Source organism: Natator depressus, chromosome 14, assembly GCF_965152275.1.
Source record: "Natator depressus isolate rNatDep1 chromosome 14, rNatDep2.hap1, whole genome shotgun sequence".
In the NCBI taxonomy this organism is placed as follows: Eukaryota; Metazoa; Chordata; order Testudines; family Cheloniidae; genus Natator; species Natator depressus.
The window spans coordinates 22,958,300-22,974,392 of record NC_134247.1 but is presented as its reverse complement, the minus strand read 5'-3'; the positions used below and the strand labels follow the sequence as shown (position 1 = coordinate 22,974,392).

General features: G+C 48.6%; 1 protein-coding gene across 2 annotated transcripts in view; it reads right to left on the bottom strand.

Annotated features, from left to right (window-relative positions):
• Window positions 1-16,093, bottom strand: part of PIK3R5 (phosphoinositide-3-kinase regulatory subunit 5) — a 105,506-nt gene that overhangs the window by 20,183 nt on the left and 69,230 nt on the right. For both annotated transcript variants that reach the window (XM_074970590.1, XM_074970589.1), the window contains exons 3-8: window positions 15,102-15,202; window positions 12,560-12,628; window positions 10,907-11,045; window positions 4,230-4,299; window positions 1,582-1,756; window positions 566-719 (exon numbers count right to left, since the gene is read on the bottom strand). In XM_074970590.1, coding sequence (XP_074826691.1) covers window positions 566-719; window positions 1,582-1,756; window positions 4,230-4,299; window positions 10,907-11,045; window positions 12,560-12,628; window positions 15,102-15,202 — 708 coding nt within the window. The remainder of the gene's footprint in view (window positions 1-565; window positions 720-1,581; window positions 1,757-4,229; window positions 4,300-10,906; window positions 11,046-12,559; window positions 12,629-15,101; window positions 15,203-16,093) is intronic.

Sequence of the window (16,093 nt, the reverse complement as noted above, 5' to 3'; positions counted from 1 at the left end):
CCGTAATGACACCACAATGAGCCATCGCTCACAGCCGATCACGCAGACCTTCACCATACAGCCAGGCATTCTCCTTGTGTGAGTGCTTTCGGCAGCAGTGAAAAAGTTCACAACGTCGACATTTAAAGCGATCCTTGCCAGGCATGAGGGTTGATACTCTGAGATGAATGGGGCAGTTCCGAGCTCTCAGAGCTATAATTTCAGGCTGTCTGCAGACCCAGGCAGTGGTCATTGTTACAATCGGTTTGTGTTTTGAAAGTTTTCTTCCTAACCATAACGGTTAGAGACTTTTTTTTTTTTTTTAAATAAAAGCTGTGATTCTGGAGCAGAAAAAGAAATAAGCAAGAAACCCCCCCCCCCCCAAAAGACCAGCTCATCATGAGGGAGTGAGCCAGAACAGATTTTTTGTTCTACTTTTGAAATGTAGTCCAGTCAAGGATTTCATGCTTCATAGCATTCACTCCTGATCTCTCAAAATAGAGCAGTTAATGTATATGACAGGCCAGGCTAGAGAAAGAAAAGTAGAACATTGTATAAATTAGAACAACCCCACTCACTCTCATACCTGTGATCTTAGGGAAACCTGCTTCAGCCGCAATGTCCTGCAGCATGGACTGCAGCTGTTCCCTGGCTGCGACAGGGTCGCTGGTAACAGCTGCCAGCTCCTGAGCTTCTGTGGTGCGAGAATGGATCTCTGAGAGCTCTTCTAAGGTCTTGGACTAAAGAGAGCACAGAGATTCAGAGACAGCTTGTCTACATGTGGGTCTCTCTTCATGAAGCATAACCCATTTCTTCTAGAAAAAGAATCCTGGCCAGAGCTAAGTGAAACACCCTTCTCCCCCCAACCCCCATAAAAAAATTTGGGAAAAAATGTTTGAATTTCATTCAAAAAAATCCATTTTTTTTGTTTGGGGGGGGAAATTTAAACTATTTTAAAAAACAAGAAAATGGGAACTTTTGTTCACTTTGGTCTCTTCTCTTCCCTCCCTCCTTCTTTGCCTTCTGCTCCTTTTTTCCAGTGGGTTAAAAAAATGAAAAGTCAGGGTAGGGCAGGGCAGGGGAAAGAAGTAAAGTAGTGAGAAAAAAGTGGGACTTCCCCCCCGCCCCCAACCACAAAAAAGTTTCAAAAAGTACTTTTCAACGTTTCAATCTAAATATAATTAAACAAAAAAGAAAGTATGACAACACATTTTTTCCTTGATAAATCGTTGTTGAAACCGCGTTTTCTTTTGTTTTAAACTTTTGATTGACAACGCAACGAGCTCTATTCATCGCCATTTCCCATTGTTTCGTTGTAAAATTATGGGAACGAATAGTTGTTTCTACCTTCTGAATTGAACTGCTGCGAGATCTCACCTCCCCCTTGCAACTCACAAGACAATTTACATTCATGCAGCATCCCCAGAAGCACTGTGCAACCAGACTGATCCGTGAATTGCACAAGGGTCAGCATGGAACTGCAGCCATCTCTGGGATGGAGAAGACCACTGCTAAACAGTACGCAGAAAAATCACCCTGTGTGCCAGGGATAGAATTGCTCTTGTTTAAAGGCCTCCATGCAGAATGCAGGAGTCTCTCTACCTTCAGAATGCGCTGTAAGCTGCCCATATCGCACTTGGTCCCAAAAGTGGCCTGGTAGATGTGTCCAATTAGCATGACGAAGGTTCTGTGCTGGCTGTGCTCCGCGGTGCTCATCTTCTTGGCGACAGACAGATATTCGCTCTGAACCTCAGAGGGGTTGAGCAGCAGAACCGTGCTAAGGGCAACATGGGATGGTGGTTAGTGAGCGTAAGATAAAATCAACTCAACTCACTGCAGCTCCAGGGTTAATTAAACAGCACCTTGCAAACTGGACCCTGACATGGGAATAGATATAATAAATAATAACAGGTTTCAGAGTAGCAGCCGTGTTAGTCTGTATCTGCAAAAAGAAAAGGAGGACTTGTGGCACCTTAGAGACTAACAAATTTATTTGAGCATAAGCTTTCGTGAGTGAGCTGTAGCTCACGAAAGCTTATGCTCAAATAATAAATAACAGTTGCACTGTTAGCATGACCTGGAGAGCAGACGGACTTGGGAGCTTTGTGTGGCATTTGATCAATTCCAAACTATTCCACCCACCAGATGGTGAAATCCTTCCACATTACAGGAACATGGAGCCTGAGAGAAGCCCTTCACCTCATTATCCCAGTTTACTGTACACACACAGCACTGCCCAGTCCTCCCGCTCTGCGCCCTCATGCACTGTCAGCAATGGCCACTAAAGACCAGCTTTGCTCTGTCAGTGCTTGGCAGACCAGCCCCAGCACTCTGGGTCCTGGGCTTCCCATCAGCACAATCTGCCAATTGTGTCAGGCCACAGGCTGTTTTACCAATGTACAGGCTGGGCAGAGAGCAGGAAGTCTATGTTGACAGCGGTGCAAATCTAGACCGTTGTGATTGCACACAGCGCTATGGCTCTTCCATCAGACAGACACCGGGTCCCTCCCCCAAACAGCCTGCAGTCTAAATGAGACAGATCACACACGATTGGGGAAGGACAGAAAGGGCGACGGAGTAAGAGAAGGAAACCAAACTTGCCCTTGAGACAGCATCTTGGTTAATGGGGTTGGCTACTGGGCCCACATGAGATCTTGGCAGATGCACCAGATCCTTGCTAGTTTCCAGGTGTGACTGAACGTATCCATGGCATGAGAGGATATAGACCATACAAGACCCGTCTCTATCCCAGTGTCCAGTTGCTGCTGCAGAGATTGACCAAGGTGCTCAAACTAAGAGTCCCTAGATTTAAAGGCCCCTGCTCCTGGAATTGGGCTCCCGGCTAGGCCACCAGAGGCAGAGGTTGTTAACCTTCAGGACATGGTGCACAGCCTGAGGCAGAGCAGTGGGGAGCAGAGGCACTCCTTAAGCACGGCAATGGAGTTTCTTCTCCATACTAACAGCATCCTCTAATTGCATGTTAATTGCTAAGGCCCTGGTCCAGCAAAGTGCTGAAGCAGGTGATTAACTTTAAGCAGGTGAGCAGTCCCGGTGTAATCAACAGGACTTGCTTAAAGCTGAGCACATGCTGCAGGGTTTGCAGGACCGGGGCCTCAGTAGGCCCACAGGCTCAGGCAATGGGCACAGGCTTTGTATAATGCCCAGGCCTGGTCTATACACAGATTTTGTACTGGTAGAAATACGTGGGTTAGGGGGTATGATTTTTTTCTTTTTTACCTACACAGTTATACTGGTACAGCTGCTAGTGTGAATGTGGTTACACTGGTATTAACACACCAAATACCAGTATAACTTAGTCCCTTTCCCATACAGGGATAGCCAGCCTGGTATAAAGCACCTTTATGCTTTTATCACTGCATCCTCACTGGGAGGCGAGCTGCTGTACCATTTGAACACACTTGTATATTTAAAGCAGTACAACTGCATGCCGACAAGCCTGAAATAAAAAATGCTCACAGCAGGGGAACCTGAGCGATGGCTGAGCCAGCGGCTGTTGTTAATAGCAGGCTAGGGAGAGATCAGCTCTGCATTCACACTTTCATATTTACAGATGAGGGTGATAGCGTGAGGAGGAAGAGATCGAAGGCCCAGATAAGGCCCCCTCCCCCTTCTCTGTCTCAGTCACATACTCCGGGCTACGTGCTGGCTTGCTTATTTGTCAAGAGAGGCACTTTTATTGATCAAGCATGAACCCTGTCTTACTTCCTGCCTGGGATGGGGCGAAGCTGTTCCCCTCCCTCCAATCTTTGCCCCACACCTCTTCTGGCTAATGCATGTCACTTTGGATCTTCTCTGCTCTCCAACACGCATAGTGATCGGACCAAACATTCTCCGGGCGACAGCCACAGATCAGCTCCTTCTTTTCACCATCCTGTTCTTGTCAAGACCATGCATTTCCCACCATGGGGCAACAGCAAACACACACGCACACACTGAGAACTGGAGAGGGCCCAGGACGGCCACTTTGGGAATGCTGGTATTTCCACTTTATCCATATGCCTTGACCATTACTTCAGTGCTGTTCTCCACTGCCCCTTCTCCCCCTGAACCCATACACAGCCACAGCTGCATCTTGGGTGACTTTCTAGGGGCTGCTTGCCCTAGCTTGGCATCTGCCCCTTGATTATGAGCACGACGGAAAGAGCAGTGGGGGTTCCAGGGAGACCAGCTGCCAGACCACACAAAGCCGCCCCCATCGATCCCCTCCACCTCCCCACAGCAGCACTCACACAGTGGAGCTCTGGCAACTCTTCATGGACAGTCCCTGCTCCGCCCTCACCAGCCTTTGGTACGAAATCCCTGTGGGGAAAGAGAGAAGCAATTCACTGACGGCAGCAACTTGGATCATCTGGGAGCAAGACAAGCCAGTAAACTGCTGGCATCAAGCATGTCTTTTTAACATTTGCTGAACTGGCCAAGGTAAAGATCAGGAGGGCGCCTGATCTTTTAAAACGCATTAGCTACCACACGCTAACTTCACATCTTCAGGCCTCATCTAGACAAGGCCTGAGAGGTAACTTGCATTCAGAGGCTCACCCAACACTCCAGGTGGAACCAATAGTACCTAGGTAGGCGTGGGGGGTGGGAACAAAGCCTATGGCAAAGTGATAGGAGACATCATGCTGGCGGTGAGTTACCGGCCCTACTTCAACTGTGCGAGAGCTATGGAGAGGGAACGGAGGGGTGGTCAGGACCAGACAATGTGGGCAAGAGGCTGGAGTGATGGGACAGAAACCAAAGGAGATGGAGACAAGGTCAACCGTAAGCATGGAGCAGGTTGGGGAGCTCACACAGAGCAGGGAGGAGAAGTGTGAGGCATATGGCAGTCAGAGCAGTGAGCTGGGTGTGAGGTGAGTATGAGACAGGAGCGATGGAGGTGGCAAGCAGGAGGCTGAGGGAGAAATCACAGGGGCAGAGTGCAAGGGCGTGTTGGGAAAAGATGAGGACACAAGATCTGAAAGGCAGGTTGGCAAGCAGAAGAGCTGGAAGCAGATGCAGGGAGGAGGGGGCTATGAAGCCGGAGCAACTCCAGGGAGATTTGAAGGCAAGTCTAAACTATGTTCAGCTAACAAGAGAAAGCAAGGGAATGTGATGGATAGCAGGGGCAGGGAACAAGGGCATACACGAAGCACACAACAGAGAAAACCCAGTAGGTCGCATCCCTCTGCCAGTGCCAGACCGTGCCCTGCTGTTTTCTACTGTTCTGTCCATTTTCATTTACAGTGTCCCAGGATCCCCTTCAGCTGAGCAGACAGGGACCAGGAAGCTGAGTCACTGCTAAGGCATAAGATATGTGGCCTCAGCCGGGTGACTGCCGAGGCCATCAGGGTCACATGACCATGCAGTTCACCAATCTCACCCCATTGCACCGTCTATGCTCTAGCCTGCACCAGTCCACGAGAAGCCACGTTCAGCCCAGCAGTGCTGAGCAGCTCTGCATATCGTTGTCATGAACAGTCTCTAGGCTGGTGCAGAACAGTCAGATACCAAGGTCAGTGGGTTTCACTGTTCACCGAGTCTCTAAAGTGCCATGGAGGGACTTGGCCACTTGACTCCCAAAAGCAACTTCCACAGTCAGGCGAGGAAGAATTACAGGAGATGAGCTCTTGATCCCCAGGCTTCAGGACACCAGCTGATCAGCAGCAGGGAACCAGGATAAAATAAGGGGCTTTATACCAGGGTACAGTCCTGTCTCTGACGCCTCTGACATGGGTCACTGCTGTGGGCAGGACGTTGTCCATTCCAGTGAGGCAATTCCATTGGCTTTAATAGGACCAGTCACGGGGGAAAACAAACAGGGAAAGTTTTCCTACGCCACTAAAATTCACACTATTGAACTGCAACCAGCAACCACCTGCTTCCTCAGGACATCCACAAGGCCTCACTAGATGGAGAAGACTTTGCAGTGATTTTCTCTCATCTATTTCATTCAGCGTCTGTAACATGCTTTAGGAACTGGGGTCCCAGGTGCTGGGGGGCTGGGGAGGGGACAAACTTCTCTCTCTTACCTGCATCCCATCCCCCCCATTCCCCAACATGACTTCTAAAGTCTTCTCAGGTTGCATGTGCAAATTCAACACGTACCGGCCTGCGTTCTCAGCCCTGGGCATAGGCTTTTTATCTGTCCACAGAACAAGTTGCCATGCAGGCAGCAGTCGTGCAAGCTTCCCCTCCCCCACACAGCTTCCCCCCTGAACCAGGATCACCCGATGGGCATTCAGTCCATGTGGAATGCCCATGCCTGGCCACCCCCAATGAGCCTCAAGGGTGATGACAGCTTTGTCCATCTGAATTTGTGGCTCCTGGGAAGTGGACTGAGACCTACCAAATCCATTTCAGCCAGGACACCAAGCAGCTACCAGACATGGGCCTCATAAAGCCCCTGCAGCAGCATCCCCTGATTGAGTGGTGCCTTTCCGCTCAGTTTCCTGGGGCAGCCTGTGCTATCCAAGCTGATATTTTGTTTATCGATTCATTCAACGATCATGCTTTGCAGAACAATCCACACCGAGCCAGGCTCTCAGACAATACCAAGGTTTATTGAACTCTCGGTAAATATTGACAGCAGCTTTGTCTCGGTTAATCTTTACCTCTTGGCTTTGACCTCATAAGATTCCCAGGAAAGCTGAAGCATCTGGATAGTATCTGGTGACACTGTACCACAAACAGCTCCGGAAGTGCCCGGCAAACAGAATGAGTCTATAAGGTCTTGGTTGGATTTCCAGTGGACAAGTGTGATCTCCACAAAGCTATCACTGTTACTGGTGTGAACTGAAAGTGGAAAGGCCAAGGACTGGATGTGCCATGGAGAGAGAACGAGGCTCTGGTCCCTGAAGACGGTCCTTCCAGCTCATGATCAGGGCACGTTGGCACTGCCCTGTGCTTTGTCTGTTTCCATGGCTGTCAAACCATCTGCCTCCTCACACAGTGTAAAGAGAAATTTGGCTCCAAGCCCCCAGCCAAGTTATTCTTGGGCACAATGGTGTCATGATGAGAGCAGGATGCAGTGAAGGCTCCTGGAGATCTCCCAGGGGTTTGCAGTTGTGTTTAAAACAAGCTTCCTGAACTGGTGTCACAGCGATAACAGACCACGGAGATGAGGCTGGGAGATTCTAGGGAAGTTCAGGGACAGCATCATCGATAGCACCACCATACCAACCAATTGGTACTTCTAGGGCCCATCCACACTACAGATACTGGACGGTTCCCATCTGCTCTGTAGACACAATTCCTTTCCTGGTTTCAGCACAAAGCTGCAGCCCAGAGGACAAAGTGCACCCAAACCTGGTTCAGATGGAAGGCTCTTTATCAGGACTGGGTCTAACCCTGGGACTGATTTCCAAACACTTTCTCCTGTTTCGTATTGCACTGCCGCATTCCCCTGCGATGCTGCGGATGCATAAGTGCATGGAGCTGCCATAGTGGTAGGAAAACAAACCACCCCAACATCTCCTCCCCCTGCCTGGGGGTCAGGTCTGCAGGCCAAACATCCCAGTCTGAACCTCACACTGCAGTCTGCCTCTCACTGGCACCACGTCCCCGGTGCCTGCCAGTCAAGGGGGCAGGAGAGACCCCCATTAACGAAAGAAACTAGATTTGTCATCACAGCAAACCCAGTTTCCTGGTGGGCGCCGCACAGTTCAGAGCGGGAAACATTAACCCTTTGGATACTGCACACACCACTCAGCAGCTTTCATCCGGCTGGCAGCATGGAAGAGGCAGGCTTTGAGGGGTTAACTCCAGAGCCCAGAGGATGAAGAAGGTGACTGGTGGGGGAGGACATGTCAAACTGACATTTTAAAACAGAACTCATCATTGTGAGGAGAAGGTTCTCACTAAGCCCTGGCCTTGCTGCATGTCTTTGACCCCTACACACTCCCCACGCAAAGGCAGCCCTGTGACATCAGCATAATCTCCATCCCAGCACCGCGGCTTTCGCGACATGAAACTGGGACTTGTGCTGCCGTTAAACAGGGTCAGAATACACCATCTCTAGACAGGAGCATGTAGCCCAGCCCAGCTGTCAACCAGAAAGAGGCATTCCCAAAGCACACTGCCCCCTGGAGAATACTGCAGTTTCCTGCCTTGCCAGAATTTAGCATTGAGCAATGCATCCCATCACTGCTCCCACGCAACCGAGCGTCATGCCGCAGCAAACAGGAACTGGCCACCAGCCTGCACTGAGTTACAGAAGACTTCCCTGTTTTGCTGGTGCCATTTCCCAGCTGTCACTGTCTGGCCTCATGCTTTTTCCTTTTATCCCTCCGGAGTCCTCAGTCACTTTCTTTCATGGGAGCAGTGCCCATTACTGGGACCAGCAGGTCTCCTGGCCAGTGCAGCCTGCTCTGTGAAGTTTGGTTCTCATTACAGGCAGCGTGGGAAACATCAGGGCCGCAGAGATGTGCACAGCAGAGAGGGCCTAGGCGGATTGGTCAAGACGAGAATGCTGGACCCAGGCAGCTTTCTTTGGGGACCTTCACAGTCTCTCTCTGGCCAAATCCAGAGCAATTTCCCACCTGCTCGCCCTCACTTTAGGGATCTGGATAAAATGGGACCCAGTTCTGAATCATCCCTGGTTCTGACATTGCAGAATCGCAGCCCAGCTCTATGTGGCTTTGCCATTTCAGAGACCAGGCCCAGCCAGATGAGAGGGAATGGCCGGAGACCCCTTGGAAAGGTGGGGGATGCTAGGCCAGGTTTACCATTACAGCGGTACCCAGGAGGGGCTGATTTAAGGTAAATGGACGTAAGCTGCCTTGCATCAACCTGACTCCGTAGTGTAGACCAGGGCCAACCCCAGCCACTGGGCTGCTTCACTGGGAACCCTGTTTGGGAGGGCCTGAGAGCTCCAACCAGTGAAAGGTCTCCAGACCCCCTTGCTTACTGGGCCTCATTTGCCACCTCACTTAATACAATCAGTGCACTATTCTTAACATCATATCCACAACCCAGACAAAGGCCTGAGGGCCCAGCCCGTACCAGGGCAGCTCTGAGCTGGGATGTGGTTTAGATGGCAGTTACAAAATTTTTTTTTAATCCTTTTGCTTCCTCGAAAGCATCTTCTATCCACCCCCCCGTTTCTGGAACCTCAAATTTCACCCCCACTTAACACCTGGTTAATCTCTACTTAACCCCTTGGCACTAGCTGAAGAATCTTTGCTGATACTGATAATTTGCTGATAATTAGCCTGCAGTTGTTGCCAGTCACTATCACCAGCAGAAAGTGGATCCCTGGGTAACGTCACAGTTAAGAAGCACACAGTGTATTCCCCCACTGTCCTCCCAGAGTGCTTCAGCTCTGGAGTACGGAGCCTCCTCTTGGCCCTGTCTGCGCTAGTACATAGGGCGTTAGCAATGATGTGTGCCTCAGGGCTCGCCTACACTACAGAGCCTATGCCAATACACCTAGGATGGCAGAGTCTCCAAGTGGAGACGCAGCAGAGGCAGACAGAAGGAGTTCTTCTCTGCTACACTGCTTCCCCAAACAACATTAGCTAAACTGACAGATGCACTCTTCCGTCTTCTCTATACTGGGGGTTTTGCCATCATAGCTATGCTGGGTGTGATTTATTCATAGCTATGCCAGTAAAACTTTGCTGTGCAGACTTAAGGCCGTGTCCACACAGAGAGGAGAGCTTCTCCTGCTGCCATAGCTACCACCACTCGTTGGGGGTGGTTTAATTATGTCGACAGAAGAGCTGTACCACTGTAAGGTCTAATGTAGACATGGCCTGCCCATTGCCAACACAGGTTTTCAACAGCATGTCCCCTAACCCTGCTTGGAGCTCATCTAATCCTGCATTAGCAATCAAACGGTGCCAAGGGGTGATGTGGTGATTAACCAGACGTTCAATGGGTGTGAAATTCTACAATCTGTTCTAATACAGTACTGAAGAAAAATGATTCTCTGCATCCCATCCTCAAGACCCTTTTTAAATGACCTCTTCTTTTAATTGAAACAGCTGCTTAATTGGAACCAATAGGCCATCCACGAGCATAGCCTCATTAAGAAGATTCTACTGCATAAAGACAGATACGATTACATGCTGCAGGTCTCGCCTGCAGCTGAGCCCAAAGTCCAATTACACAGAGACAGCACCTCAGCCACAAAGCAGTGGCTGGGAGTTCCAGGGTACTGTATGAAAATTTTTTACAAAGCAGCACACTCAAAGACTAAAGCCACCTTGATGGGAATGAATGGATTCACTGTTATAACCAAATTGTCCCGCTGAGTCACTTTCCTTCGCAAAGCAAAGTTTAGGGCTAGTGACAATAGCAGCAGGGAGCAACCAGAGCTGGTTTGCCATGCAAAAGATACCCCCAGAACAAAGAGGCTGCAGTGGAAATTCTCATCCGCTTCATGAATCCACCGAGATCAGCATGTCTATCTGAATTTAACATTCATGGAGACATGTCCAGTGCCATGCAACGTGGTTCCTCTACGTGACAGCATTAATGCTAAACACATGACTCTGGAAACGTAACTATGTCAATTCAGCTTTTCACCTCTGGAGGAGAGTTGGCTTCCAATCTGTGTTAGGGCAGCAGTGAAATGAGTTCAGCAGTCTCAGCCCGCTCCTCCCAGATGACAAAAGCCCATTTACAACTGTATTGGAAAACACAGAGCACATGGTAGCAAATGGACCCACAGTTTGCTGCATGGCTGCTGGTCCTGAGCTTTGCATGATTTGTTTAAACACAACGTGTGTGTATGAGAGCAACACTCAGAGAATTTCAGAGAGAACACTGTGCATACCAGGCCACCGCGGTGAGCATTTCTGGTTTGGCATGAAGAACGGTCAAAATACTTCACTCAGACCCTCTGAGGCTAAGTTAGCTGCAACCAACACCACAAAGACTACACGTCAGAGGGATCTGTAAAATGATGGACTGTTTGGATTCCTACCTGGGGCCTTGAGTTCATCGCTGATGAAGGTCAGTAGCTCCCGGTAGATGTTGCAGTACGGCATAGGCCAGGTAAGGAAGGTGTGGTAGGTGCTAATGGCCTTCAGAAGCAGGTCAGAGTCTGGTGGGAAGTGAGGAGTCTATAGGGGAAAAAGAAGTAGCATGAGGATTACAATCCAAGGTGGGTCAAGGACACAGTCATGGAGGCCTGTCCTTCCTCTTTGGCTTTGGTCCCTCCCTGCCCCCGACACCACTCAGATGGATTCAGATCCTCCCAGGTCCCAAACTAGGCTCCCAAACTGAGCTGCTCGATAGCCCAAATAAAAGAGGAGGAGGTTTCAGCGGCCATTAGCAACATGGGAAAGCAGGTATCTGGGCTGGCGCTGGGAGGATAATAAGAATAACTCTCAGTCTAGATCAGACCAGAGGTTGTACAGTCCACTCTCTGACTGTAGCTAGCCCTGGATGCTTCTGAGGAAGGTTCAAGAAACCCTTCCCTGGACAACTACAGAATAACCTGCCTGTTGGGGTTGTTTCTTCCTAAACTCCATCAGTTAGTGGCTTATGCGCCAAAGCAAGAGTTTCTCTCTTATTAAAGAGAACATACTCTTAGCAACCATGGATGTTCCCATCCTTTCAGATGCTTAACCCTTTTATGAATCCTGCTTAGTTCTTGGCCTCCCAGAGATCTTGGAGCAATGAACTGCACAGTTCAAGGAGAGTGATCACTTTAGATAAGCTATTACCAGCAGGAGAGTGGGGTGGGGGGAGAAAACCTTTTGAAGTGATAAACACCCATTTTTTCATGGTCTGTGTGTATAAAAACATCCTCACTGCATTTTCCACTTTTATGCATCTGATGAAGTGAGCTGTAGCTCACGAAAGCTTATGCTCAACCAAATTGGTTAGTCTCTAAGGTGCCACAAGTACTCCTTTTCTTTTTGCGAATACAGACTAACACGGCTGCTACTCTGAAACCTGAAAAAAAGTATTTCCTTTTATCCGTTTTAAATGTATTGCCTTTGGGTTTCATTAGAAGTTCCCTTGGTTTGATTAATTATGAGAAAGAGCAAATGGGGTAGATTCACCTTCTATACACAGGTTATTTTGTACACTTCTATCACGTCCCCTCTCGTTTATCTCCTCTCTGAACGTAAATGGACCCAAACTTTTCAGTCTTTCCGACTTATGATATTTGGTTGCTTGTTTCTGATCCCTTTTCACATCTGCTAGATCTTTTTTCCAGATGAGAAGACTAGGGCAGAGCACAGTACTTCAGGTGAGGATATCCCAAAAGTATAACTAGATTATAAAAAGAACTAGATAAGTTCCTGGAGGAGAGGCCCATCAATGGCTATTAGCCACGATGGTCAGGGATGTAATCCCATGTACAGGGCAACCCCAAACCTCCGACTGCCAGAAGCTGGGAAAGAAGCCGGAATGGAACTATCCAAAATTGACTTGTTCTGTACACTCCCCTGAAGCTCTGGTACTGGACACTGTCGGATGCAGGAAACTGGGCTAGATGGACCCAGTATGGCAGTTCTTATGTCTTATATAATGACATTATTCTGCTTTCAGCTAGGCCAGTGCTCCAATTCTCAGCCCGTCCCTGAAGCTGAAGTTACAATTGGTTAAAAAATTTAGGACTTACACACAGAGCTGCAGAATAGAAGAGCAGAGCCAATGGAGTGAGGAGGTCATAGTTGCATGTCTCTTGGACCTGCAGGAAATACACACGAGAAGAGGAGTATCAGCAGTGCTACTTGGTTACAGAAATACCCAAAAGCTGTCAGGAGATGGAAGGAAGCTTTGTAGGAAACCATCCAATCGCAAGAATTGCTCATATAGGGTCTGTCCAGTACCCCACCCAATGACATTGATGCTAAGATTCCCATTGACTTCAACAGGCACTGCACAGGATTCAACAGGACTTTTCACACCCCTGGGCGACATTTTTATACTGATATGTCTGTAGCGTAGACCTGGCCTTAGGTTGGCGTAACTACGCCGTGTCTGCACTGGGGATTAGGTTGGCGCACCTACGCTTGTCAGGAGCATGGGTTTTTCACATCCCTAACCAATGCAGCTATATCAGCCTAGCTTTGTAAGTACAGAGTAGGCCATTGGCACAACACATCCAAGCTCTGTCTACACCGGGAAAGTGAGGCGCATTAGAAAATGTGTTAACTACAATCTTTAAATTAACACTCTGTTAAATGCTACTTAGCGCCCAGCGAGGACAAAGATAGTCATGTTTAAAAATGTAGATTAGCTGGTGCCAGTCAATCTTAGATTCACATGAGTGAATAATGGAAAATATTTTTGCAACTATTCAAATTCAAAAGGGAATTTATATCCAGCCAAGTTTGTGACCCTTTACATTTTCTGAGCACGGAACTTTATTCACACTTGTTGCAATGTGTGCTGTGTATTGAATGTAAATCATGCAACCAGATAACAGAAACACCACCAGCTGATTTACATCACTAGGCAACATTGTGAAAATTTGCAACAAAGCTAATTATGGACAATCTGCAGACTAAGAATTATTCACTGAGGAAATTCACCAATAATTATGAATCCATACAGGAATAGCATGAGGTGTTCCTGAACGATTGGAGAAAAGGGGGAAAAGATTAAAAAATAATCAACTTATTAGTTGCCTTATTGCCTACCCCAGCCATTTAAAAATCATGAATCAGGCCTAAAAAAAACCCCAACAGACACATTTTTGGTTCATTTTAGTTCTTTTGGTTTGAGTCTTTAGGGTAAGTACATTTGGGTCATGTTTTTAAGATTTTCTCCTTAACTAGAAAGGCTAGAAACTTTTTACAAAAATGAAAGCTGAGATTCTCACTTACTCACATGAATCTAGGAGCTGGGGCTTTAAGGAAAACATCAAATATTGCCAGACTCATGATAAAATTGTGGGGGTTGGCAACACTGTCATGCAAATTATTTGCTCGCTTGAACTCCAGAGTCCCTAACACCACCTCCTGCCAGGCTAAGGTCTCCCACCCAAGTCTTGAGGCTACTTAACTTGGGAGAGCTGATGGCCTCACATCAGAAGATGGACTTGTTGAAGGTTAACAGTTCAGCACCTCTGATCCTTCACTTCCCATGCTTAGCTGGACATAGCAAACCCTAGCAGCCTGCTGCTTACTACAGATGCTAGCATTTGCTCAGTCCCTACGTTCCAAATGTATTTTTGGTTGCAAAGCAAACCAGAATAGCTGAGGCAAAGCTTCCATTAAAATAGCAGGAAGCCATCAATTCCTTCTGAATTGGACAGGCAAAAAAAGAAAAGCTTGCAACAAGGGAGGGTCTCAGGAAGCCAAGCCTCATAAATCCTAGCACACCAAACCAACTGCAGCCCTGCCCCTAGAAACATGCATGCCCAGGACTCCTGGAACCGTATGGCTGGGATCTCCCTTCCCCGGTTTCCCCCTGCACAATGGCCAGCACACAATGGAGAATGAGACTGGAATCTGGGCTGCTCCCCAAGTGCCGAGGAAGGCGGTCGCTATTGTGGGACTGGAGGTCATGCACATAGCAGCACTTCAGGAAGTAGGAAACCTCTCCTTGTGTCTTGTGATGCTATTCAAAGTGCAGATGTTCAGGCTTGCTCTTTTTCCCAGTGCACTACCACATCCCTTTTCTCTGCAGTTCCCACATGCCAGAAGCTGCTCTCCAGAGGTCTAACCTCGGGCCAGCTCGACTGTCTCCAGGCACTGATGCTCAGTCATTAACCCTATTATAATATCTGCTAAAAACTGCAAAATTCAAATCATTTTGGGCACAGGGGCTGACACTTTTGCACGCTGACTGGAGCAGGGCAAGCGGGAATGGGGCCAACTCACGGCAAATCAGATTCACATTTGGGGGTCCACACGCAGAGTTGGGCATCTCCGGTGCTGAGAGAGAGAACACGGCCAGTTGACCAGCAAGCCTGCAGGCCAGACACCAGCTTCTCTTTCACTGGGCATAACACTCTGACTTCCTCCTGCTCAAAGGCTTCCTTCCTCCATGGAAAGCAAGAGACCTAGCATTCAAATTATATAGGGGACGAGGCTTCTTTACAGACTTCAGAGCAGGACCCCCTGCCAGACTCCATCCTAATGACAACAAAGCACCCATTGCCCCAAGCCTCGTCCCTGCTGGGCCATCCTTCATTCTCGCTGGCAGGGCCTTACCTCTTTGGTTTTCTGCAGGATTTTCTCTAGGAGGATGAGGTAGTTTCCTGCATCTCGGCTGACCAGCTCCTGCAGGCTCCAGCAGTTCAGACACAGCCCAGCTATCAGAGAGAGAAAGGAAAACCACATTTCAAATACACCAGAAACTCCAGAGTTGGCAGTGGGGGTGCACAGAAGGAACCGATAACACCTGGAGTATGGGGCTAGCACTTCGTGCCAGTGAGAGCTAGAAACCCAGCATGTTCATTCTATTCTGTTCTTATCCTGCCCTCATTGACACAGTATCTGAGCACCTTCCATTCACACATTAACTGACGTGACTAATGTCTGTCACGTGCGGTTCACTGGGAATTGTTTTGGCAGAGTCCACACTGCTCCCTGGTGATATCAGGGAAGGCAAGTCAGAGAAGTGCACTTGGAGTGGATGGCTGGGATGTTTGGGATGGTCCTCAGTTCCTGGAGGAGTCTGTTCCACAGTCTGGCACTGACTCCGTGAAATCTCCGTCTCCTGCACAGATGAGCTTTACCCTTGAGGTAGAGAGTTCCATTGTACCAGAGCAGCGGTGGTGTCACCCACACTCCTCATCCAGGAGCTTTAGGATTTTTTAAATGCTCCAGGCCCTGACCCCTGAGCACCTTGCAGGACTTGAACTTGGCCTGATGGCGATTGTGGGTACATGGTACAAAGGTAATGAGGCAAGTAACTCCTACTGTGGTCACCCAGGTATTTAATATTCCTCAATTCCAAGTCTCACACCGTTATCACCACACACCTTCCCACCTGTGCAGCTAGCAAGTAGGAGAGCAGAGACGTTAGAGAGAGAAAAGACCCGGAGAGTGCGCTCGGGAAAGAGTCCAGACAGAGAATGCCTCCAATACAGGGATACTGCCACTAATCTTAGCCAAGAGACCTAGAAAGCCATCTCAGGTCTCAGAAGTGAGCTGTAGCTCACGAAAGCTTATGCTCAAATAAATTGGTTAGTCTCTAAGGT